Source organism: Hyla sarda, chromosome 1 (genome assembly GCF_029499605.1).
Source record: "Hyla sarda isolate aHylSar1 chromosome 1, aHylSar1.hap1, whole genome shotgun sequence".
NCBI lineage: Eukaryota > Metazoa > Chordata > Amphibia > Anura > Hylidae > Hyla > Hyla sarda.
This window is the reverse complement of record NC_079189.1, coordinates 91277537-91305098: the sequence shown is the minus strand read 5'-3', so window position 1 is coordinate 91305098 and position 27562 is coordinate 91277537. Positions and strand designations below refer to the sequence as shown.

The 27562-nt window shown below is 40.7% G+C and overlaps 1 protein-coding gene across 8 annotated transcripts in view; it reads left to right on the top strand.

Moving 5' to 3' along the window:
• The window catches only part of TEC (tec protein tyrosine kinase), a 134375-nt gene that overhangs the window by 91348 nt on the left and 15465 nt on the right, over positions 1 to 27562 (top strand). For all 8 annotated transcript variants that reach the window (XM_056557646.1, XM_056557682.1, XM_056557672.1 and 5 more), the window contains 10 exons: positions 5299 to 5333; positions 6126 to 6316; positions 9083 to 9148; positions 10212 to 10266; positions 11459 to 11538; positions 14138 to 14271; positions 14448 to 14522; positions 16848 to 17019; positions 22924 to 23140; positions 24581 to 24645. In XM_056557646.1, coding sequence (XP_056413621.1) covers positions 5299 to 5333; positions 6126 to 6316; positions 9083 to 9148; positions 10212 to 10266; positions 11459 to 11538; positions 14138 to 14271; positions 14448 to 14522; positions 16848 to 17019; positions 22924 to 23140; positions 24581 to 24645 — 1090 coding nt within the window. The remainder of the gene's footprint in view (positions 1 to 5298; positions 5334 to 6125; positions 6317 to 9082; positions 9149 to 10211; positions 10267 to 11458; positions 11539 to 14137; positions 14272 to 14447; positions 14523 to 16847; positions 17020 to 22923; positions 23141 to 24580; positions 24646 to 27562) is intronic.

Sequence of the window (27562 nt, the reverse complement as noted above, 5' to 3'; positions counted from 1 at the left end):
TATGAATGACAATACCCAGATATTTAAAGTGGGAAACAACAGCCAAGCTACAAAGAGTAGAGGGTCCAGGTCGCAGCTGCAAAGACATATAGGCGGATTTTGCCCAATTAATTCGTAGACCTGAAAATGCCCAATGTAAATACAGCAGAAGAGAGGCCATTAACAACTACCCGGGCCTGGGGGGAAGAATACAAAATAGAGACCCATTTAATAAAACGGAGACCAAAGCCAAAGCGAGCCAAAACCCCCCCTAAGATAGCCTCATTCTACAGAATCGAAAGCCTTGGCCTTGGCCATTCCAGAGGGTCCTTGTCTGGTTTACGGAGAACGACTATACTAGCGTCATACATGGTAGGCAGGAGGCGGCCGGCCACAAAAGATGCATCATACATAGACTTCAAAGGAGATCAGCACACCGTGCATAAACTTCCACAGGGAGGCCATTAGGGCCAGACGCCTTCCCTCTCTGCATGTCTAAAATTGCCTCGGAGATCTCCTCCACCGTGATAGGAGAGTCTAAAAGGGAGACAGAGTCTGGGGAAAGCACAGGAAACTGAGTGGAATCCAGGTAAGCGGATAGATCCCCATCAGAGTAGTGTGTCTGGGAAGCATAAAGGGAAGAATAAAATTGAGCACAGCGCTGATCAATGAGCATGTTGTCTACCACAATTTGACCAGTCTCTGAGGCTATCCTAAGAATTGGGGGGAGGGGCTGGTTTTGTTTGACCAAGTGCGCTAACAATTTATTAGACTGGTTGCCATGCTCAAAATAAAATTGCTTAAAAAAGAACAATTCATGGTTCATTTTTTCATTAAGGAGAAGCATTGACTGTCTACCGTTAGTAAGGCAGGCATGCTTATTAGATTCAGTCGGATCGGCAACATAGGCAGCCTCCAGATCTACGCAAGTGCGGGCCAGCTCTGTCTCCATAATCAACGACTCCCTCTTAATGTAGCAAATAGTAGATTTTAAGCAACCTCTCAGATAAGCCTTGAGGGTGTCCCATACAAGAAGAGCATCAACGGAAGGTTGGTTGACCTGAAGAAATGTTTGGAGTTGGTTGGGGATCTGATCGTGAGGGCCAATCAGCTGTATCCAGAAAGGATGCACCTTCCAACTCTGAACATAGGACTCTCGAGACAGAGAAAGCTCCAACAACAAATGGGAGTGGTCGGAGATTGCGCGGGCCCCAAAAGATATGTTAGACACCTGGGAGAAAAAAAGGGGATTACAACAATTTAGATGAATGCGTGATAGAACATTAGACCCAATAGAATAACATGAGTACAATCTTAGATGGGGGGAATTTACATCTAAAAATGTCCAGCCAACCCACCTCAGACAGAAAAGAGGATAATGGAGTAGGATGAGGCGTCAGAGACAATGGAGGTGGCACATGAAAACTGTCCAGGTCAGGGTCCGGGGCGAGATTGTAGTCCCCTAAACGGATCACTCTAGCGTGGGGGAACCCCGCTGCAAAGGTAACCGCGAGATGTAGCACCTCCAGTGTGGCCGGATGGGGATTATAAATACCTAGTAAGACAAAAAGGAGTATTGTTAATAAAAGCATGAACAAAAACATAGCGACCCAGAGAGTCCACACGCAATTGATCCACCTCCCACCTCAGTGACCTATGAACAAGCAGGGAAACCCCCCTCGAGTAGGTGGAATGGCATGAGTGACTAGTCCATTGAACCCACGGTTTTCTAAACACCCCCAGGTTAGCAGGTATCATGCGGGTCTCTTGGAGACATACAATGTGTGGATTATATCTACGAGAAAAAAACAGCGCCCTCTTTTAAGAGGAACCCATCCCACTAATGTTCCCCAACAAAAAACGTAGATCAGCCATCAAAAAAAGGAAGGGTCACAGAAGGCTCAGGAGTAGGAGAATACACCAGGGAAGCAACAGCCACTGGGTCATGTATCAGCAAAGCATCCCGGTCAAGGGGGACGGCACAGGAAACAGGAATCACTGAGGAATGTGAAACATTTAAACTCAAAACTAAACATCCACAGTCAAAGACAAGGAGGTGAAATAGAACCATTGTGGCTCTAGGCCATACGGGGGAGCCCGTGCAAAGGTAGCGGGGAGATGCCCCACTACGGGCCCGTTTAAGACAATTGGCAGGAGCAAAACTTCCAGGGACAGGGGCACACAGCCCCAGGATAGCCAGCTTCCCAGGGGGGCAGGATAGGGAAGAACAATAGGTAAAGGAGGGGGGGGAGAAAGTGGGAAAAGGGGGGAAGGGGATACTCATCAGGAGCCGAGTCATGCGGCCATGAAGGGCAGGACAGGCAACATCAGCATGAGAGTTCAGCGATGAGGGGATCCTCTCCGGCGTTTCACCCAATCAGCAGCTTCTCCGCGTTCGGTGAAGACAATGGTGTGTTCTCCGTCAACCACTCGAAGTCTGGCCGGGTATAGGCATAGGAATAGGCAATTCCCAGGTCTGGCAGCTTTCTCTTAACTTCCACAAAAGTGGATCCGCAGAGAAGTCTGAAAATATGGAGACTTTGGCATTGTCGTAAATGAGGTTCGGGGCCCTCCGAGCCAAACGAAGGACGAGGTCACAATCATTGCAGTTCAAGATGCGGGCCAGCAAAGGCCGTGGAGGGGCCCCAGGAGGAGGCGGTTTCGCAGGGACGCGATGCGCCTGCTCCACCGTAAAGGCAATAAAAAGTGGGGCATCAGAGAAGAAGTCCTTAAGCCACTGTTCCACAAAGGCCCCGGGAGCAGACCCCTACGATCTCTCAGGCATGCTGATTATACGTATGTTATTCCTTCTCCGTCTATTTTCTAGGTCAACAGCCTTTTGCCTACTGAGCTCCAGCTGAGAGGTGAGGTCAGATATGGAGGCTGGGACAGGAGCAATAGCGTCCTCAATGGCCGAGATCCTTTCCTCTGTGTGAGTGACCCTCTCCCTCAGCGTCTGCATGTCCTGCCTTAGTAACCCGACATCCACCTTTACCTCCTCTATCTTGCCGGTGAGGGTGGTCTGGCAGGCAGTGATAGCAGTGAGCAACTGCGCAGAAACTTCGCTGAGACTCGGTTCAGGAACTGTCTCACCTGCATCTCGTGCGGCCGGGCTGGGCGGTGAGGACGCAGGCTGGAGCTTCGCTGATGAGTGAGAGGCCTGGGCGGCATCTTGGGTCTGGTCCCGGTAAAACTCTTTTAGCTTCTCTGCGGCTGCACCGCCCTTGTTCCGGTTCAGATCATGTTTGGGCTGCCTCCCCTGGATATGAGAGCGGGTCCGGTTTGGGGGATAAGCCAGGATCAGGTCAGGATAATGCAATGCACGGGCTTAGGACAGGGAGCTACAGCACCATTCGTCCGCTCATCTCCAGCGCTAGCCATGCCCCCCCTGCTGGATAGTTTTCTGCTGAAAACACAGTCAGGTTGTGGTGCAGTTGCATTGTGGTTTGTAACGGCATCCTTTCAATTTCCAATAGTAAGCAATAGAAGAATTTCATTGCATTATTAGAAACTGCATTTCAACTGCAACATAACCTGATTATGTGTTTCCACCCTAATGTGGATTCACACTAAGGCTATGTCCACATAAGCGTTTAGAGCTCTGTTATGCAGCTCCATGTGCTGATTTCACTAAAATTATGGGACTTTAGTGGAGAAAAAAATCCTGCATGCCATTTCCAAAATAAAGGACATCTAAGGGAACCCCAACAGACCATATTCAAAGTTATTGGGACCTGTTGGGATCATTTGCTGTAAGTTGTGACACCCTCTGTCCCGTCCTATTAGCGGTTTTAATAGAGTTCCCATATGGAACTAAGGCCTTATTCACACGGTGGACTCCTATTGTTTTCAATGGGATTCTGATGCAGCATGTACACAGCAGAATTTCCCTGGCAGAAACATCTGAAATTTTGAACTCTACAGTAAGAATGAACATGTCAATTCTTTTTGCAGAATCCGTTCAGAAGATACTGTAGAATTTATGGGGTCAGCGCATTTCGAAGCGGTCCTAGCACTGGCTTGTTCTGCCTGCTGCCTGCGGAAAGTCCGGCTGGTAATTTTGCTGTGTGAATAGGGCCTAAAAGAGATCCAAAGAAAACTTGCTCACTTGATTTTATGTGTTGCGCTCTGGGGTCATCTGTCTGATTTCCATATAGGGTAGCTCCAATTTTAAATGGCAGGTGTCTCTAAGAAAGTGGCCACTCAGAGTACAGTATGTCCATAGGGAAGAAAGGTCAGCACTGGATGGTAACAAATCCACAAGAAAATATACAATCAGTCTAGAGGCCCGGATTGTGAAAGATTACAGTAGCGATATTTCAGCAACCAAAGTGCCTATCTCTATTATGCTCCAGATAGGCAAGCCGAAACTTTGCCTCTGTGATCTTTGGTGGAATACTGCAAAACTTCAGCATTGTCTCAATCCGAGCCTAATGACCTTTCTGTGATTGTACATTACTTGTCAGTCTATCTATCTACAGTGAAGGAAAAAAGTATTTGAAGTATGTGATTTTGCACATTTGCCCAAATAAATGATTAGACTATAATTTTAATACTCGGTTTATTTGAACAGTGACAAACAGTATGACAACAAAATAATCCAGAAAAACGCATCTCAGATAAGTTATGGATTGATTTGAATTTATATGTTCCCCTTTCATTCAGCAAAATTTCTTGCTTTCAGGTGTTTTTATTTATGGTTCACCTTATGACTTGAGATGTTTAAACAATTCAGATTGGGGGAGATTTATCAAAACCTGTCCAGAAGAAAAGTTGCCCAGTTGTCCATAGCAACCAATCATATTACATAGTTACATAGTTAGTATGGTTGAAAAAAGACATATGTCCATCAAGTCCAACCAGGGAATTGAAGGGAAGGGTGTAAAGGGATAAGGGGAAGGGATGTAGTTTTATAATTCTGCATAAGCATTAATGTTATATTGCTTCTTTCATTTTTAACAAGGCCTCTGCAAAATGAAAGAAGCGATCTGATTGGTTGCTATGGGCAACTGGGCAACTTTTCTTCTGGACAGGTTCTGGACTTGAAATCTCCCCCATTATGTCGAAATCAGGCATTCGCTGCTTAAAGAATGGGGGAAGTGTTAGGAGGGGCCCTTCTTGGCTAAGGATTAATGAGAAGAGGGCAACATGAGAAGAGTCCTTTTAGGAATTTGAGATTACTTTGTAAGGCAATATTCTGCTACTGTCCATGTTTATAGGACCTTTGGATTAGTGGCTTTGGTTGTATTCTTTGTTAACTATACCTAATGTTACAGGGCTTTAATAATTGCTTCTCTTTTTTTTCCATTTTCTATCTAGACCCAAGGAAACCTCCACCTCCTATTCCAGATGAGGTAAGAGAAGCATTTGTGTATATTCTTTGTCCAAAGAGTACTCCGGAATAAGTTTTTATTTTATTTACCAACATGTCCATTATGTCAGGTATAAAAGTTAAAAAAAATAAAATAAACATCTACTTATCTCTTCCCCCGGTGTCCCACTAATTTTTTTTTTTTTTATACCTGACAGAATGGGAATGTTGGTAAAAGAAATTTCCAGAGTACTCCTTTAATACACTGAATTCCTATGTGGATGATAATAATAACAATGCCACATTTGAAGTTGTCCACCATGTCTTTTATAAGTAAAATAGATTAGGTCACGCCACGCTGTGGAGTGAGTTGTAAATAGTGTCTTACTCACATAGTATGGGTCCCCATGCTGTAGCATTTTAGAGGAATCATATGTATAGCACAGGCTGGGAATGGGGCTTGGAGTCATCAGGATGTACCCCAGCAGCTTCTTCCCGTCCCACTGGCTTTGATCACTATATCTACAACACCATCTTTCAATAAAGGTTGCCAGAAACCACCCTGATGACTTGGAGCCCCATTGGTGTTATAAGTCTGATTTCTCTGAAATACAGCAGTGTCTCAGAGTGAATTTGATATATTTATATTTTTTTTTCAGAATAAGGGGCCCTGTCTCTGTTTCATGCTGCCTATGGTAAAGATAACATGAACCTGGTGACGGGTTTCCTTTATGCATTTTTGCCTTGCAATACTCTTGTGGCCCAGTATTTGATATTAATGTCTCTTTGTACTGCATCGGTACCATCCTGTATGACGACTGCTTGCTTTTTCCAGATAGGTCCTCCACTTCCACAACCTCCAGAAGAGGATCGAGTGGTTGGTTATGGAAGCAAAGAGGAAATAGTGATTGCGCTGTTTGAATTCCATCCAATGGAGACACACGATCTTCGTTTGGTTGCAATGGAAGAATATGTGATTTTGGAAAAAAAGGATGTGCACTGGTGGAAAGCAAGAGATAAGTATGGGTAAGGAAACGTGCCTTGTATTTAATGCAACTGTGCTGGGTTCACACATGTAGTAGTGCAGAGCTGGTGCTGTTGTATGCATTTTTCTCTATACAGACAACAAGTTTAAACCAAAAAATCATATCCATGAAGCAGCCACACCAAAAAATGATTTAAGAATAAGAACAGTAGTGAAACTGTATATATGCAGCCTTGTTGAGAATTGAAGGCTTAGGCTGCTTTCACACTATAGATTATTCATCCGTTATTAAAGGGGTACTACCGTGGAAAATTTTTTTTTTTAAATCAACTGGTGCCAGAAAGTTAAACAGATTTGTAAATCACTTCTATTAAAACAATCTTAATCCTTCCAGTACTTTTTAGGGGCTGTATACTAAAGAGAAACCCAAAAAAGAAATGCATTTCCTGTGATGTCCTGACCACAGTGCTCTCTGCTGACCTCTGCTGTCCATTTTAGGACCTGGAGAAAATCCCCATAGCAAACATATGCTTTTCTGGGCAGTTCCTAAAATGGACAGCAGAGGTCAGCAGAGAGCACTGTGGTCAGGACATCACAGGAAATGCATTTCTTTTTGGATTTCTCTTTAGTATACAGCCCCTAAAAAGTACTGGAAGGATTAAGATTTTTTAATAGAAGTGATTTACAAATCTGTTTAACTTTCTGGCACCAGTTGATTTAAAAAAAAAGTTTTCCACGGTAGTACCCCTTTAAACATCAATTTTCTGTATTGTATAATTAAAAAACGAATGTATAATAACAGATGTCCACAGTGCGCAACATTATCAAGAAGTTTGCAACCCATGGCACTGTAGCTAATCTCCCTGGGTGTGGATGGAAAAAATTGATGAAAGGTGTCAATGCAGGATAGTCCGGATGGTGGATAAGCAGCCCCAAACAAGTTCCAAAGATATTCAAGCTGTCCTGCAGGCTCAGGAAGCACCAGTGTCCGCTCGAACTATCCATTGACATTTAAATGAAATCAAACGCTATGGCAGGAGACCCAGGAGGACCCCACTGCTGACACAGAGACATAAAAAAGCAAGACTACATTGGAAAACGTCTTGTGGACAGATGAGACTAAGATAGAGCTTTTTGGTAAAGCACATCATTCTACTGTTTACTGAAAACAGAATGAGGCCTACAAAGAAAAGAACACAGTACATACAGTGAAATATGGTGGAGGTTCAATTATGTTTTGGGGTTGTTTTGCTGCCTCTGGCACTGGGTACCTTTAATGTGTGCAAGGCATCCTGAAATCTGAGGATTACCAATGGATTTTGGGTCGCACTGTACAGCCCTGTGTCAGAAAGCTAGGTTTGCATCAAAGATCTTGGGTCTTCCAGCAGGACAATGACCCCAAACATACATCAAAAAGTACCCAGAAATGGATGGCAACAAAGCGCAGGGAGTTCTGAAGTGGCCAGAGCATGTGACAGGAGGTTCGAATGTGACGGGGTGGGAGAATGTGACCGGGGGGGTTTGTTGGAATAGAAATTAAATGTGGACATGAAATAGGAAGGATTTCACCATTTGTTTCTTATATCGCATCGCATATCGAAATTACAATATTTAGGTCCATAACCGCAATCACACAGTTTCCCCATATTGTGCACTCCTAATATATATATATATATATATATATATATATATATATATATATATATATATATAAATTTTATACAGTTTTGGACACAGATCAGCCCCAGTAATTAGGACTTATCTGCATTCTGGCGGTCTGACATGTTTTCTATATGAAATATTCACAAAAGTAGTAAAATTACTCTTTCAAAATATTTTTTAAAACATGTACTTATTTCCCATTGAAACTAGTGGGGTGCTTATTGATGGTGCACTATATACATGTATTAAGCATTAAAGTACACACAACGAGAAATGCCTCAGGCATGGCCTATGGGATGTTTTTAAGTAAATGTTCACTGCCTTTATTTCCTGTTTGAAAGTTGTTTATAGAGATTGAGAGCTTTGTCATGGTCTAATAAACAGATGCAAACAGGTGCAAAATCTGCCTTTTTGTTATTTAATGTTGCAAAGTATCTCTTACCTCATACGTTCTCATATGTTCAAGAATGAACTAGAGCAAAGCAGGCCAAGTAACGCAAAGAGCGTAATTTTATGTCACTAAAAAAATACACTGCAAAATCTGCTTGACTTACAAACAGATTTGCCGTTGATGTTCTGCTGATTTCTCTGCTTTCAATGCAAAGGATGAAATCTGCAACAAATCTGTATTCATATTGACTTCTGTCAAATAAGACTGGTACTTTCTGGCACTATAATGTTGCGCAGATGTAACTTTCATTTTTTTTTTTTTTGTACCTGGTGTGGCTTAAACATATCCTTCTTATGGCCACGTCATTCATAGTTCTAGTCTCTAATATCACAACTATACGTATTCGCAGTTGTCCAGACAATTGCACTGCAACTGTGCTTATGTGAACATAGTGTAACTAGTGTTTTCACTTCCTCATTGTCAAATGTAAGATCTGGCCATCTGTTCTTACCTTGCTTTTATCACTCATACTATTCATATCGAAAAATGCTAATTGTATGCTTCCACAGCAATTTAGTTTACAGTAGCAATGCATTTATTATGTGAAAACAATTTAGCTGCACAAACTACATGTGTTGGATATGACAGATCAAGGTTTTACTTTTCCCCTATTCTTTCAACTGGCTGCAAATGATGCAAATGGTAATTGTAGAACATTACTTCCCGTAACTGTTTACTTTTTTTGCTGATTCAGGAAAGAAGGTTATATTCCTAGCAACTATGTGACAGAAAAGAAACAAGACAACTTAGACCAGTACCCGTAAGTATTGTTTAAATCAAAAAGTCAGTGTTATGAAAGTGGCTATGCTCTTATTCCATTAAATGGGTATTCCAAGATTTTTGTCTGCACACACATTTAAGGTAGGGTCAAATGTTACACATCCGCAGTGGATTTGCGGGAAGTATACAGGGATCTACTTCTGGCTGTAATTAAAAACGGTTAAAAAACTACTTTAGCTGATACTTGCAAATAGGTATTTCAACGTGGCATCACATGCACGCCGCATATTGACTGTAATAGACTGAACATCATCTACTAGTCACTATGTTAAACTCCCAGACTGTGACTGCTTCATATACATAAACTTTTTATGCACAACTCGAAAGCTTAGTATTCCAGCGACTTACCCCCAAAAGCATAATATGGCTCTCCCATTATATTAAATGGGTTGACGGAAGAAAAACACACTCGCTGGCTTTTTTTCCTTTTAAATAGCACCTGCTTGTTAAGTATGCTAGAAGCCTATGTTTTATTGAGAAAGAGGTAGGAACCTCGAAACGCGTCTAATATTTGGCAATAAAAAAGAACCTTTATCCTAACTGGATCTCCGAGCATCATTGCGGCACGCGCCATCAGATCGCGGCTTTTTCTTCCGTCAACCTGATGTCCTAGATCAGCAAGGGAGTCCCCCTTCTGATTCCCGGGAGGCAGCTCCGTAAAATCACTGACAAGTGCTTCATGGTGGTTGTGTCTGGTACACAACCCCGCAAGGTGAGCAGACACCCGTAGCGGTGTGCACATCTACACTTACTAACTAATTTCGATGAACATACTACTCTCAGAAGAAGCTCTGCTCTCTCCTTTTTTTCATATCTAGTTTACATTATATTAAATGGAGAACAACTCCTAAAAGGTTAACAAATTAACATTGGGCAAATACAACTAGGACAAATTATGTTTTAGTTGATTTTAACAAAAAATCAGTAGTGATTTTTTTTAGTTCTTGCTGCCAGTATATGCACAGGACAACCGCTTTTACTGGTTACCCTAATCCATTTTTATCCACCATACAGGAATAAATTATATTTTTGTCTTTTTGCAGATGGTACAACAAAAATATAAACAGAAGTAAAGCAGAACAACTTCTTAAAATTGAAGTAAGTGTTAAGAAACCGCATTGGCAGTAGTTAACAGTTCTTCAACTAAGAATCATCTCACTGCTCCTATCTGAATTTATGGAGAACTAAAACAATAAAGAATGATTTTCCAATAATAATGATATGACCAATAATACTGGAAGAGGACCTGTCAGCGGGAATTAACTGGTTTTATTAAAGGGATGATACAGAAGAAAATATTTTGAAATCAAATACTGACAGAAAGTTATGCAGTTTTGTAAATTATCTCTGCTAAAAGGCAGTACTCCGGTGGAAAACAAATGTTTTCAAATCAACTGGTGCCAGAAAGTTATACAGATTTGTAAATTACTTCTGTTTAAAAATCTTAATCCTTCCAGTACTTATCAGCTGCTGTAGGCTCCAGAGGAAGTTGTGTAGTTCTTTCTTGTCTGACCACAGTGCTCTCTGTTGCCACCTCTGTCCATGTCAAGAACTGTCCAGAGCAGCAGCAAATCCCCATATCAAACCTCTCCTGCTCTGGACAGTTCCTGACATGGACAGAGGTGGCAGCAGAGAGCACTGTGGTCAGACTGGAAAGAACTACATACCTTTCTCTGTAGTATACAGCAGCTTATAAGTATTGGAAGGATTAACAGTTTTAAATAGAAGTAATTTACAAATCTGTTTAACTTTCAGGCACCAGTTGATTTGTTTTTTTTTCCACCAAAGTACCCCTTTTAAACACTTCAAGATTACCAATACTTATCAACTGCAGTATACTCTGGAGGAAGTCATCTAGTTCTTTCCAGTTTGAGACTGTGCTCCCTGCTGCCATCTCTGTTCCTTTCAGGAACTGTCTGGAGCAGGAGAAAACCCAGAGCAAATCTTTCCTGCTTCGGACAGTTTCGGACGTGAACAGAGGTGGTAGCAGGGAAAACGGTCTCAAACTAGAAAGACTACATGACTTCCTGCCGGAAATACTGGACTTTCTTAAAAAATTTGTATGAATGAATTGCAATGCAAAACATGCTGTATATTACACATATTGCACCTCTAGTTAATACATCAGACTTTGGAATCTTTATTGTATTTAGCCAACATTTGTTTTAACTCCTATAAGTGAGCAATTTGCCTCCCTAGCTCATAGAGCAAAGTAGTGCTGGGCGGTATAGTTTACAACAGTTTTAAAAATGAGCAGCAAAACTAATAATAATCTTTATGTGTTTTCTAGAATAAAGAAGGTGGGTTCATTGTTAGGAATTCCAGTCAAGCTGGCTTGTATACTGTATCACTCTATACAAAAAATGCAGGGTAAGTCTTTGCTATTGGGAATGCACTTAATACCCTTGTTCATTTAATAAATCTTGGAAATCGCACATAGTACATTTTGTAAATTCCTACACTGTGCAATGTATGTAAATGTATACCATACATTGGATATATATATATATATATATATATATATATATATATATACTCCAAAGAGTACCAATCATGATTTTGATTTGATAATTTCTTAATCCTCCATCATGATGAACCACCCACTGCCTTTATTTTTATAATTTTTTTTTGTTTTTTACCTTGATATTGTTCTGTATGTTCTGCTCAGTCAGCTCCACAGACTGGGAAGGGGCATTCCCCAGCAGGCGTGGCATTATCTGAAGCCCTGCTGGGGCGAACTTTCTCCCTCACTCTGCTACATTCAGAGAGCAGTTCAGAGTGAGATGGGCTGTGATTGGATGAGACCGTACAACCCCCTCAGCTCTCGAAACTCTACTGTACACTCTATACATTCTGCTGAACTGAGGTACCACCTGCATTTTCTGAAAAAGAAGGTCCCCTGGTGGCCAAACTTTTAGAAGTTAATTTAAAGGGGTATTCCAGGAAATACATAAATATATAAATATATATATATATGTATATATATATATATCAACTGGCTCCAGAAAGTTAAACAGATTTGTAAATTACTTCTATAAAAAAATCATAATCCTTCCAATAATTATCAGCTGCTGAAGTTGAGTTGTTATCTTCTTTCTGGCAACAGTGCTCTCTGCTGACATCTCTGCTTATCTCAGGAACTGTCCAGAGTAGGAGAGGTTTGCTATGGGGATTTGCTTCTACTTTGGACAGTTCCCGAGACACGTGTCATGAGAGAGCACTTAGACAGAAAAGAACAACTCAACTTCAGCAGCTCATAAGTACTGAAAGGATTAAGATTTTTTAATAGAAGTAATCTACAAATCTGTTTATCCTTCTGGAGCCAGTTTTTTTTTCCTGGATAACCCATTTAACTTTTGTCTTTTGTGGTTTTGTGGACACCATGATTTTCAGTTCCCCCAAAAAGGCTTCTTCCACGAAGATAATTGTCTACATGGAATTATTATTTGAAATTAAATGGGCACTGTTATTTACAATAACATTTTATATCATGTAGATATTAAAAGCCTTGCTTGTCAGCCTTCACTTCCTGTATTTTGTCTCTGCACAGACTCACAGGCAATAGCTGCAGGATCAGCATGTTTTCTCCCCAAAATATACCATTTTCTCCTAACCAATGTATTTTACAAATTTACATATTATGTTATCTACATTACATAAAATGTTTTCTCCAATGACAGGTATGCTTTAAACATATTTCCAATGTACAACCTTTTCTGAAAATGTACTGTTTAAGATATCAAGATGTAAACTTATGAAAAGGAGAAACCTATGGTATTAATTTCTACATGTCCTATTGAATATAGATATGTTTGTATACATTTTATGTGGCATACGGGCACTTATGCCTGACAAAACTGAGCGTGGCAAGAGCCTAAAACAAGCCATACACTAAAGATTTTGGATGGTCAAAAAACTGATTTAGAAGATTTTTCTGACAACCCATGATACTTTCTTGCGAGACAAAAAAAAGTTTGTCAGACAGTAATAAAACTTACAGGGGTAAAATTCCTCTAAGAAAAGTGTCAAAAAGGCATGTGACTTATAGACTCACAGGCCATGCTTACTCCACTAGAAGTTTGGTAAAGTAGCTGCAAAGTAGCTTTTCCCCAAAGAAAAGGAAAAGCTTGCTCTCTGGTGCCACCTATTGGAATGTGGCATCCTTTTAAGTCATTGAATCATTGAGCCTTTGAAAATGACTGGAGATTTTAATAAACCAGAATCTCTCCCAGAAGGGAGAGTGACACATAAAGATTTCTGTGCAACAGTCAGTCTGTCATGTTAGATTTTTTTTGCCATTGTCGCACACCCCATCAAAAGAAGTCCAGCTTAAGATTTGGTTAAAGCAAAGAAGATGACAATGACATGAAGATGCCAATTTTTGTCCAGAATAACAACTTTTACAGATCAACTGTAAATAACAAGTAATTTAGAAATTTCTAGTTTAACTTCACCTTTACACACAATATCTGAAATATAATCTTTTGCTACCAATCATGTCTTTCTAACCAAGAAATTGATTAAAAAGTGGTTTATTGTTGATCTTGATTGACTGTACCAAAATATCTTTATTGGAAACACAATACAATGGCTTGAATACCTGTCCTGTGTAAATGGTCTTTTCATTGTCATGGTCTTATCATGTTCTATTATATAAAGGTAATTGAAATTAACTTTTTGCTTTAGGCCGGGTTCTGACCCTACAGCTGCCACATGCGGATGAATCCATAACCGCAGGCAGTTCCCCAGCACTATGGCTGCAAGGTTTTGTGTGTAATAGCTGAGCAATTGTGTGATCATTGCTACTACATGTGAGCATGGTCTTTACACATTTCAGAAGCCGGCCTTCGTAATGTTCAGATTTAAGATTAAGCCATCATAGAATTGTAGCATATAAAACAAGTTTTAACTGTGTTTAAATATGATATAAACAAAATAAGCTTGTATATCATAAAATATCTCTTTTCAGGGACGGTTCCTCATCAATCCGCCATTATCACATTAAGGAGACGGGGACGTTCCCCAAGCAATATTACCTGGCAGAGAAGCACGTCTTCAACTCTATTCCTGAAATGATTGACTATCACAAGCACAATGCAGCAGGTAACTAACTAAAAGTGTTCAGTACAGGGAACAGTAAGGTGGGATATTTAGTGATCTCTAATTGTTATATTTTAATATTGCATATAATCAATTTATTCTCTACTTACTGCACTAATAGAAATCTACATTATTTTAGAAGTCAGCTGGATTTTCTTAATATTTTCTGTTGTCTCCAGGTCTAGTTACCAGATTACGTCACCAGGTATTCCAAAAAGATAAGGTGGCACCCACAACAGCGGGATTTAGCTACGGTAGGTACACATCTAGTAAAATGAATGCTGCTGTAGTACAGTGTAGAGTCTTTGGTACCTTTTCTTTGCCTTAGCCTTGCATCTTGGCTCTGCAGGATCCTTTTTACAATTTGGAATGATCTATATAACTATAGTTTTGAAACAGAAAAACTAAAACAAACAAAAAACAAGCAGTACTACTCAGCTTATCTGTATAGAAAATGGTGCCAGCATCTAGTTCTCCCTAGATAAATATACCATGACACAGCACTTAGTATGTCCAATTCAAGGTGAATACATTTCAGGTCAATTCAGCTGAACCATTTTCTGCTTAAAGGGGTACTCCACTGGAAAACATTTATTTAATCAACTGGTGCCAGAAAGTTAAACAGATTTGTAAATTACTTATTTTAAAAAATCTTAACCATTCCAGTATTTATCTGCTGCTGTATGCTACAGAGGAAGTTATTTTCTTTTTGAATTTCCTTTCTGCCTGACAACAGTGCTCTCTGCTGACACCTCTGTCCATTTTAGGAACTGTCCAGAGCAAATCCCCATAGCAAACCTCTCCTGCTCTGGACAGTTCTTAACATGGACAAAGGTGTCAGCAGAGAGCACTGTGGTCAGAGAGAAAGGAAATTGAAAAAGAAAGGAACTTCCTCTGTAGTATATAGCAACTGATAAGTACTGGAAGGATTTAGATTTTTTAATAGAAGTCATTTACAAATCTGTTTAACTTTCTGGCACCAGTTGATTTAAAAGAAATTTTTTCCAGCGGAGTACCCATTTAACCCCTTAACGACGCAGGACGTCGGTCCCGGCGCTCATCAAAGGCTGGGACCCGCGGCTAATACCACACATCGCCGATCGCGGAAATGTGCGGTATTAACCCTTTAGAAGCGGCGGTCAAAGCTGACCGCCGCTTCTAAAGTGAAAGTGAAACTATCCCGGCTAGTCAGTCGGGCTGTTCGGGACCGCCACGGTGAAATCGCGGTTTCTCGAACAGCTTACAGGACACCGGGAGGGCCCTTACCTGCCTCCTTGGTGTCCGATCGACGAATGACTGCTCAGTGCCTGAGATCCAGGCAGGAGCAGTGTTAATACATGCCTGTGATCAGGATGAGAGATCAGTGTGTGCAGTGTTATAGGTCCCTATGGGACCTATAACACTGCAAAAAAATAGTTAAAAAAAAGTGTTAATAAAGGTCATTTAACCCCTTCCCTAATAAAAGTTTGAATCACCCCCCTTTTCCCATAAAAAAAAGAAAACAGTGTAAATAATAAAAAAAATAAACATATGTGGTATCGCCGCGTGCGTGAATGTCCGAACTATAAAAATATATCATTAATTAAACCGCACGGTCAATGGCGTACGCGCAAAAAAATTCCAAAGTCCAAAAAAGCATATTTTTGGTCACTTTTTATACCATTAAAAAATGAATAAAAAGTGATTAAAAAGTCCGATCAAAACAAAAATTATACCGATAAAAACTTCAGATCATGGCGCAAAAAATGAGTCCTCATACCACCCTGTACGTGGAAAAATAAAAAAGTTATAGGGGTCAGAAGATGACATTTTTAAACGTATAAATTTTCCTGCATGTAGTTATGATTTTTTCCAGAAGTACGACAAAATCAAACCTATATAAGTAGGATATCATTTTAACCGTATGGACCTACAAAATAATAAGGTGTCATTTTTACCGAAATATGCACTGCGTAGAAACGGAAGCCCCCAAAAGTTACAAAATGGCGTTTTTTCTTCGATTTTGTCGCACAATGATTTTTTTTCCGTTTCGCCGTGAATTTTTGGGTAAAATGACTAATGTCACTGCAAAGTAGAATTGGTGATGCAAAAAATAAGCCATAATATGGATTTTTAGGTGGAAAATTGAAAGGGTTATGATTTTTAAAAGGTAAGGAGGAAAAAACGAAAGTGCAAAACTGAAAAACCCTGAGTCCTTAAGGGGTTAAATTGATGTACTAAGTGCTGCACTTTTGTATATTTAACTATAGATTTGGATAGATGTTCTCTGCCCAAACCTCCCTCTATGGCCTCTTAAGACATGTAGTTGGCAGAGCTCCTGTTTGCAGACAGTCATTTTTACAGTCAAGTTAGCGTACAGAAGTCTGATTATTTTCTTCTTTTTCCCCCCATGTCACCACATTATTATAATATGTACTATATTAGAGGTGCTGGAATCATTCCATGTGTCCTTTTTTTGTGTTTCCCTTTCTGTATCTATCCGTGCCTTACATAAGCAGTTTTTCTAATGCTGTGCTTTATTGCTGAATAACAGTACATGTGGCATAAATATAATAATATTTCTATTTAAATGTTTCCAGATAAGTGGGAAATAAACCCTTCTGACCTTACCTTCATGAAGGAGCTTGGAAGTGGTCTGTTTGGTGTGGTTCGTCTTGGGAAGTGGCGAGCACAGTACAAAGTGGCCATCAAAGCCATTCGAGAGGGTGCCATGTCTGAAGAGGATTTCATAGAGGAAGCTAAAGTTATGATGTATGTAATGTACTACAATCATTGCCATTATTCATTTAAGCCTTTCTTAGGTAATGTGCACACGTGGCAGTTTTGTTCTAGAAATTTATGTGACAAAAATTCCTTCTATGCATCTCATGTGCCTGTATCTCTCCAAGTCACAATCAGAGCTAAATGGGACAGTCACAGATATTGCTGTAACAAATGTGTGGACTTGCAACAGATTTTAGAAAGATTTTAGCATTTTGCCAAATGAATAAAAACAGTATAATTTGCTCACCATATTTATGCAATAAATGTGCACAGTTCTAACTCCAAAACTTGTGACCAGGAGGGAAAGCCTGGAGACTATCCCAAAGGAAACACTTGTATTAAGCAGAGAAAATCCCATACTTCAAACTTCTATTAACCCCTTAAGGACCAAGGACGTACAGGTACGTCCTTGGTCCTGCTCCCGTGATATAACGCGGGGTTACACGGTAACCCCACATTATATCACGGCGGGCCCAGCGTCATAGTGAAGCCGAGACCCGCCGCTAATAGTGCGCAGCGCCGATCGCGGCGCCGCACGCTATTAACCCTTTAGCCCTAAAAGCGAAAGTGAAACCATGCCGGTTAACTCAGTGGGCTCTTCGGGATAGCCGCGGCGAAATTGCGGTATCCCGAACAGCTTACAGGACAGCGGGAGGGCCCCTACCTGCCTCCACGCTGTCCGATCGCTGAATGACTACTCAGTGCCTGAGATCCAGGCATGAGCAGTCATGCGGCAGAATCATCAATCACTGGTTTCCTATGAGAAACCAGTGATCAATGATAAAGATCAGTGTGCGCAGTGTTATAGGTCCCTATGGGAGCTATAACACTGCAAAAAAAGTGAATGAATATCATTTAACCCCTCCCCTATTAAAAGTTTGAATCACCCCCCTTTTCCCAAAAAAAAAAAAACACAGTGTAAATAAAAATAAACATATATGGTATCACCGCGTGCGGAAATGTCCGAATTATAAAAATATATCATTAATTAAACCGCTCGGTCAATGGCGTGCGCGCTAAAAAAATTCCAAAGTCCAAAATAGTGCATTTTTGGTCACTTTTTATATCATTTAAAAATGAATAAAAAGCGATCAATAAGTCCTATCAATGCAAAATTGGTACCGTTAAAAACTTCAGATCACGACACAAAAAATGAGCCCTCATACCACCCCATACACGGAAAAATAAAAATAAAAGTTATAGGGGTCAGAAGATGACAATTTTAAACGTATTAATTTTCCTGCATGTAGTTATGATTTTTTCCAGAAGTACGACAAAATCAAACCTATATAAGTAGGGTATCATTTTAATCGTATGGACCTACAGAATAAAGATAAGGTGTCATTTTTACCGAAAAATGTACTACGTAGAAACGGAAGCCCCCAAAAATTACAAAACGGCGTTTTTATTTCAATTTTGTAGCACAATGATTTTTTTTTCCGTTTCACCGTAGATTTTTGGGCAAAATGACTGATGTCATTACAAAGTAGAATTGGTGGCGCAAAAAATAAGCAATCATATGGATTTTTAGGTGCAAAATTGAAAGAGTTATGATTTTTTAAAGGCAAGGAGCAAAAACCGAAAATGCAAAAACAGAAAAAAACCCGGTCCTTAAGGGGTTAAAAGCCACTTGCTTTGTATAAATTTCATCCTGGACCATACATGACGGGGGGGGGGGGGGGGGGTAAAATAGTTTCAGCAGCGACAGGTTTTAAACATATGCGAGGACATTTATCATTGATGCTTTGGTAAGCAAGTTTTGTAGGCATTTTTTTCTTGCTTTTGGTTTTGCTTATGTGTGGCACATTTATCATACTATCACAGGGGGTTGATAAATTTGGTTTACATAAGCAAAAACCAATAAATCACTTTGGAATACCATTTTTTTAGCTCATATAAGCAAAAACCAATAAATGACTTCAGAACACCAATTTGCAGCTTTCAAAAAAATGTGATATATATGTGTGTGTGTGTGTGTGTGTGTTCATTGCATTTTTTAACCCTAAATGTACTTACTTATCTTTTGTTTTTTACTCATTTCAGATCCATGTATCGTGTGGATTACTTTAGATTCGGAGGAGTACAATGACCAACATTTTTTTGGTTTAATGTTAATAAAATGGTTAACGAGGGCTTGTGGGGGAGTGTTTTTTTGGAATACATTTTTTTTTTAAATGTGTTGTGTTTTTTTATTTACTTGACAGGCTTAGTAGTGGAAGCTGTCTTATAGACGGAGTCCATTACTAAGCCGGGGCTTAGTGTTAGCCACAAAAACAGCTAGTGCTAACCCCCAATTATTACCCCAGCACTCACCGCCACAGGGGTGCCAGGAGGAGCCGGTACCAACAGGCCAGGAGCATTAATAATGGTGCTCCTGTGCCCAGGCGGTAACAGGCTGGCGTTATTTAGGCTGGGGAGGGCCAGTAACAATGGTCCTCGCCCAACCTGGTAACTTCAGGCTATTGCTGCTTGGTTGGTATTTGACTGAGAATAAAAATAGGGAGAACCTTTTGCTTTTTTTGTATAAATAATTAAATATAAAAAAAAAACATGCATAGGGTTCCCCCTATTTTTATTTTCAGCCAAATACCAACCAAGCAGCAACAGCCTGACGTTACCAGGGTGGGTGAGGACCATTGTTTCTGGCCCTCCTAAATAACGCCAGCCTGTTACCGCCTAGGCCCAGGAGCGCCATTTTTGATGCTCCGTGACTGTTGGTACCGGCTCTTCCCGGCACCCCTGTGGTGGTGGGTACTGAGGTAATAATTGGGGGTTAGCACTAGCTGCTTTTGGGACTAACGATAAGCCTGGCTTAGTAATGGACCCCATCTATTAGACGGCTTCCACTACTAAACCTGTAAAGTAAATTTTAAAAAAACACAACACATTTAAAAAAAATTATTCCAAAAAAACACTCCCCCACAAGCCCTTGTTAACCATTTTATTAACATTAAACAGAAAGGGAAAAAAAACGCTGGTCATCGACGCAGTCCACCGAATCCGAAGTAGTCCACAGGATACAAGGATCTGAAATGAGAAGAAAAAAACAAAGAAGAAAAGAAAAATAGGTTAATACATTCATTGTCACCCGCTGATACATCTACCGTGCCGTACAACTACAACTCCCAGCATGACCTCACAGTAAGGAGATGCTGGGAGTTGTATTCATGTGGTGCGTGATAGTGACAAGCTTGTCATCTATCCCCCCCCCCCCCCACTGCACGACTACAACTCCCAGCATGCTCTTACAGTAAGGACATGCTGGGAGTTGTAGTTGTGCGGCAGGGGGTGGGTGACAAGCTTGTCACCTGCCCCCCCCCTACAACCCCCAGCATGGCCATACAGTAAGGACATGCTGGGTGTTATAGTTGTGGGGCAGGTGACAAGCTTGTTGTAGTTGTGCAGCTGAGGGCAGGTGAAAAACTTGTCACGCGCCCCACAACCACAACTCCCAGCATGCCCTTACAGTAAGGGCATGCTGGGAATTGTAGTTGTGCAAGCCAGGGAAGCGAGCGGTAATGCTGGGGGTGATAAGAAAATCACTGTAATTTCATATTTCCCACCGGGTCTCGTGACACAGAACCCTGCGGGAAATTTGAAATTACAGTAAAGTCTGCGGCGCCGTGGCAAGGACCCCGGGCTGACATAACTATGCAGCCACCCGGGACATGTGCAGGAGCCGTCCCTGACATCTCTCAGCGTGTACCGCAGTGCTGACCGATGGCAAGGACGGCTCCTACACATCTCCCCGCCCGGCTGCGGGAGTCCCGGGCGGCTGCAGAGTTATGTCAGCCTGGGCTCCTTACCAAGGCGCCGCGGGGAAAATATATGATGGAGTCCCGGGCGGCTGCAGTGAGGCCAGCCTGGATTTCTTACAACGGCACTGGGGGTATAATTTATGACTGAGCCTGGGTGGCTGCAGAATGATGCCAGCCCGGTCTCCTTTTCAACATATAATACAGCCGCAGAGTTCTTAGTCCCTACTGTAAGATCAAATTGCCCGCCGGGTCCCGTGATTGGCTGCTCAGTTCCGGCCAATCACGGGACCCAGCAGGAAATAGGAAATTACAGTAGGGGATACAGAAACTCTGCGGCGCCGAGGTATGTTAAAAGGAGCCCGGGCTGGCATCACTCTGCAGCCGCCCTTGCTCCATCTGATTCTATCCCCGCTATCCTATCATAATGACGGGGACACTGATTTACATCACCCCTTGTCTCCCACCCGCCTGTCGCACATCTCCTGTCCGCTACCTGCTACAAGACCACAACTCCCAGCATGCCCTTACTGTAGTTTTGCAACAGGTAGCAGACAGATGGGAGATGTGCAGCGCGGGCGGGTGGGAGACAAGGGGGGATATAAAGCAGTGTCCCCTTCATTATGTTAGTGTAGCAGGGATAGAATCAGATGGAGCTCGGGCGGCTGCAGTTGTACAGTTGTAATATCATATTTCCCACTGGAGCTGTGATCATGGCTGCCAGCGGAAAATATTAAAATTTGCTCTACAAAGCCATTTTGTAAGCCAGCTCCGGGCTGTTTTGGAGGGCTTGCGACTTTTTGTGCGACTTTCACACCTGATAAATCCCTGACAACTGCAAAGTACAAAATTAAATTTACTTTTGTACGCTCTTTTGTAGCTTTTTTCTAACAGCCAAAAGTCGCACAAAAATTTGCTTAGGTGCTAATGCGACTTTTTTCTGTGACTTTTGTAAGCAAAAAAGAGTTCTAAATCACTTGATAAATGTCCCCCATGGACTTTTCTTTTTGGGGCTCCACTGAGATGTCTAGTAGCATGGGATTTGCAGCATTCTACCATAATTTGTGTGCATCTTCAATTTTTTTAATGGGAAAGATAGTTGCATACCTTGCAAAAATCACATCGGACTGTACTTTCTGATGGTTATTAGATCATCGTTTAAGTTTTTTTCAAAAATTTTCCTTGAGAAATAAGGAAGTCAATTCTACAATTCATTTGCAATGAAATGTAACTGTCTAGTGATCTAGTAACTTCGCACAAACCATAGTAAAAGTTATGCAGACACACTACACAATATAATGCACTTCTATCTTCATGAAAGAAGTGCAGGTTCAGTTGTGTGTTCAGTGTCATCCTGTACCCTGCACCTAAATCAACTTTATGTCTTTCTTAATAGGAACCTGTCATTACTTTAATGCTGCCTGAACGAAAAGTTATCGGGATGGTCCCCGGTGGCTTCTGTCTGCCCCACTGGCCTTGATTAATAGATCATTTTCTGTACCTAAGCAGTGGGAGAGCTATCAGTCAAGACTGGAAAGGTGGGAAGAAGCTGCTGGGGAACTCCCAGATGACTTAAGGTTTGGGCAGAGCATAGCTGTCATTTAAAAAACTTTTGACCTGTCATTCAGATCGCTTTGATCGCGAGTTACAAGCCCATGAAGTGCGTGGTAGTTCCACTTCCCCAGCCTGCCATTGCATCCGACTCATTCACTGCATACACTAAAGCAGTGAATAGGTTGGCCAGCCAAGGAGTTAACAGTGCAGGTCTGCGAACTTCATTGGTTTTTAACATGTCTGGACGATATGTGAAAGTTTTTTTTTAATGACAGTAACACTTCAACTCACAAATTAGCTTTAGATCATTGTGGTGAATGACCCTTTCATTACAGACCCAATTCTACTATAAAATTATACTCATAGGGGGAGATTTATCAAAACCTGTCCAGAGAAAAGGTTGCCCATAGCAACCAATCAGAGAGCTTCTTCCATTTTGCAGAGGCCTTGTTAAAAATAAAAGAAGCGATCTGATTGGTTGCTATGGGCAACTGGGTTTTACTCTAGACAGGTTTTGATAAATCTCGCCATAATATCCTGTTTTACTTGTCATGTAACTAATTTATAGCTTTTTTTTCCCCAGGAAACTAGCTCACCCTAAGCTGGTCCAGCTGTATGGCGTTTGCACAGAAACGAGACCAATTTATATAGTGACAGAGTTTATGGAACATGGCTGCCTGTTAAATTACCTCCGTCAAAGACATGGACAATTTAATCCTGACATTCTACTCAGCATGTGCCAGGATGTCTGCGAGGCCATGAACTACCTGGAAGAAAACAGTTTCTTACACCGTGACCTGGTAATTCAATAGAAATAGTCAGATATACCTGGAGAAAATAATTGATACTGAGCCCAGAGAAATGTGATACAGAGCCCATGATTACGAGGACTTCCAATGGAATGGTTGTCACTCATGTGCACTGCTGCTCTATGGTTTGGTTTGCATTGTATCAAAATACAGCAAATCCAATGGCAGAGAGGCCCCGATTACTTGGCTGTTGGTTGTAAATGTGCAGAGTAAATTATTAGTTTATATCCACCTTGTGCTTTAGTTTTTGCAAACAGTTACCATCCTGGGGATTTTGCAAAACTGTGCCTTGTTTCATAATCAAAGCTTGACATAAAATACACATCACATATATTGTGCAACCTATTTTACAATCTTTAGTTTTCAACATAATAATAATAATAATTTTATATAGTGCCAACAGAACTTTACAAGTTTGGGGTACAAATAAAGACAAGTATCAGACATAATATTACACACTAACTATTCAAACAGAAGGAGTGAGAAGTGGGGTTGAGACAGAAGGCATAAAGGGCTTTATTGATACAATAGTCCAACCCTTTTAACTATTTAAACTGTATGCTGTTTCCTTTTACTTTTTGTACTGTTGCAGGGGTCAACTATAGGCCTGTAAGTTTAACATCTATTGAGGGGAAACTATTTATGGGGTTTCTAAGAAATATTATACTGGAGAATAGTAATGAAAATAACCTTATACAGTAACACAGTATCAACATGGATTTATGAGTGATTGGTCTTGTCAGACTAATCTGATCAGCTTCCATGAGTAGGGCAGTTATAGATTGGACTGGGGTACAAATGGGAATGATGTGTATCTGGAATTTTTAAAGGCATTTAATATTGTAAATGGGTTAGCAACTGGCTCAGTGATAGGAAACTGAAGGTAGTTATTAATGGAACATACACCAACTTGGTCACAGGTAATAGGGGAGTACGATTTCAGGTTGCAGTCACAGCCTCTTGTGGATCACAATGTAACCCCTTTCACTTACTTTAGTTACAATGCAGAATGATTTAGGGAGCGCAACAAGGTGATCTTTGGCTGCACTACCATTGTTGTGGCCGAAGTTGTCTTGCAGCTCTAGCCTTAAGATGCAGCTAGTGTTTCCTTAGCTTACTATCTATATATCCAGACTTATTAGTGCTCCTTTCTGACACGCAGCACCTAGGGCAATGATCCCTAAGACTGACCCTCTTCCATCGCTACACATCTGTCAGGACCAGTTGTGTAAATGCACTAAAATATCTGGAGTATTTATAAATAATATAGTGTAATACTAACTAGTGACTCTTTTTTGATGATCATTCTTTGTAAATGGGTGTATTCCCAGGTATTGAACATGTATGATCCTTGCAGATACCCAATCCTGTTTTCATGAGAATGGCTTCCATCCTAATATATTGTATTGTATTATTATCTTTTCCTTGCAGGCTGCCAGAAATTGTTTAGTCAATGACCTTGCAGTAGTAAAGGTATCTGACTTTGGAATGACAAGGTAAGGAATGATCAGAAAGCAATTATTTACATATGAATTTCCTTGAAGGGCTTATCCCCTTTGAACTAAAAAGAATACCTCCAGTTCTACTGACTGTATCTCACATTAGAGCTATAACCCTTTAAGGACCGCAGTTTTTAGAATTTTTGCTCTTTTGCTTTTCCCTTTGCGATTTTACTGCAGTGGTCCCATCAGCTCCGCAGAGCTGATGGGATTTTTATTTTTATTTTTTTATTTTAGATGCTGAAATTAACTTTGATTGTGGCGTCTAAGGGGTTAATGCCATTCATCATCGTGATTGCTGATGTTCGGTATTAGCAACAGTTCATGGTGGCTAATAGCCGTCTGGACCACCCTGCTATGACGCACAGGTACATGTACGCCTTTCGTCCTTAAGGTGTTAAAGGGGTACTCCGGTGGAAAAAAAAATTTCAAGTTAACTGGTGCTAGAAAGTTAAACAGATTTGTAAATGACTTCTATTAAAATATCTTTCCAGTAGTTGTGAGGTTCTTTCCAGTCTGACCACAGTGCTCTCTACTGCCACCCCTGTCTGTGTCAGGAACTGTCCAGAGCAGGATAGGTTTGCTATGGAGATTTGCTTCTACTCTGGACAGTTCCTGACATGGACAGAGGTGTCAGCAGAGAGCACTTTGGTCAGACTGTAAAGAACTATACAACTTCCTCTGTAGCATACAGCTGCTGATAAGTACTGGAAGAGTTAAGATTTTTTTTAAAGTAGTCATTTACAAATCTCTTTGACTTTCTAGCACCAGTTGATTTGAAAAAAAAAAAATAATATATGTTTTCCCCCTTTAAATCGGGAAACACAGCAAGATAACTGGCAGCCCTGTTGCTAAAGCACATTTAAGATTTTTCTTTTTTCTGCAATATTAAACCAATTTTTATAAATTGAAAAAACCTTTAAACTTTCATCAGCCTGAGCTATTTTTACTTGCTAGTTTCACAACATGAATTCATGTCACTTAAATAAAAAATAAAAAAAAACAGAAGTAGAGATGTAATTGCCCTTATCTCTGTGATCTGCACAGTGACTAATTTCCAAAAATTCTTCGGAAGTCTGTGGTGTTGCATGAGAGGAAAAAAGTGTGACTCAAGAAATACAATGTGTGGTACAGCAACTGTCAGAACCATGCCCACAAATATCTACATATCTTTAACCCCTTAAGGACCAAGCCCATTTTAACCTTGGACCAGGCCAATTTTATTTTTGTGTTTTCGTTTTTTCCTCCTTGCCTTCTAAAATCCATAACTCTTTTATATTTCCATCTACAGACCCATATGAGGGCTTGTTTTTTGCGTGACCAATTGTACTTTGTAATGAAACCTCTCATTTTACCATAAAATGTATGGCGAACCCCCCCAAAAAATTTTTTAGGGAGGAAATTTTTATGAAAACCATAATTTTGCACATTTTGGAGGGCTTCGTTTTCACACTGTACACTTTACGGTAAAAATTAATTCTTTATTCTGTGGGTCAATTCGATTAAAATGATACCATGGCTAGATACTTTTATATTTTTGTACCGCTTTAAAAAAAATCTTAAACTTTTTGTACAAAATCAGTAATCTAAAATTGCTTAATTTTGACCACCTATAACGTTTACATTTTTCCATATATAGGGCGATACGAGGGCTCATTTTTTGCGCCGTCATCTGTATTTTTTATCAATACCACATTTGCTTATATAAACCTGCCGTGTATGACGCGAGCACCGCTCCGATGCTTGCGGTCATACACAGGACGTAGATGTACGTCCTGATGCGCTAAGTACCGCCACACCAGTACGTACATTTACGTCCGTGGTCGTTAAGGGGTTAACCTCTTAAGGACGCAGGGCATACCTGTACGCCCTGCGCCTGTTCCCGGTGTTTAAAACGGGGTCCCGCCGTGACCCCGCATCACACCGGGTCGGTACCAGCTGCTATTCATAGCCGGGACCCTGGGCTAAGAGCACTATTAACTCTTCAGACACGGCGATCAAAGTTGATCCCCTTGCTGAAAATGAAAGTAAACGCTTCCCGGCAGCTCAGTCAGGCTGATCGGGACTATCGCTATAAAATCGCGATGTCCCGATCAGCTAGGACGTGAACGGAGGCCCCCTTACCTTGCTCCGTCGCGTCCAATCGGCGCTTGATTGCTCCAAGCCTGAGCTACAGGCTTGAGCAATCGAGCCCCTATCTCACTGATCCATGCAAAGCTATGGCTTTGCAGGGATCAGGGTAAAAGATCAGTGTGTGCAGTGCTATAGGTCCCTATGGGAGCTATAACACTGCAAAAAAAGTGTAAAAAAAGTTAAGAAAAGGTCATTTAACCCCTTCCCTAATAAAAGTTTTAATCACCCCCCTTTTCCAATAAAAAAAACTGTGTAAATAAAAATAAACATATGTGGTATCACCTTGTGCGCAAATGTCCAAACTATAAAAATATATTGTTAATTAAACTGCACGGTCAATGGCGTACACGCAAAAAAAATTCAAAAGTCCAAAATAGCATATTTTTGGTCACTTTTTATACCATAATAAAATGAATAAAAAGCGATCAAAAAGTCTGATCAATGCAAAAATGGTACCGATAAAAACTCCAGAACACGGCGCAAAAATTGAGCTCTCATACCGGCCTGTACGCGGAAAAATAAAAAAGTTATAGGGGTCAGAAGATGACAATTTTAAACGTATAAATTTTCCTGCATGTAGTTATGATTTTTTTCAGAAGTACGACAAAATCAAACCTATATAAGTAGGGTATCATTTTAACCGTATGGACCTACAGAATAATAAGGTGTCATTTTTACCAAAAAAATGCACTGCGTAGAAACAGAAGCCCCCAAAAGCTACAAAATTACATTTTTTCTTCAATTTTGTCGCACAATTAATTTTTTTCCCGTTTTCCCGTGG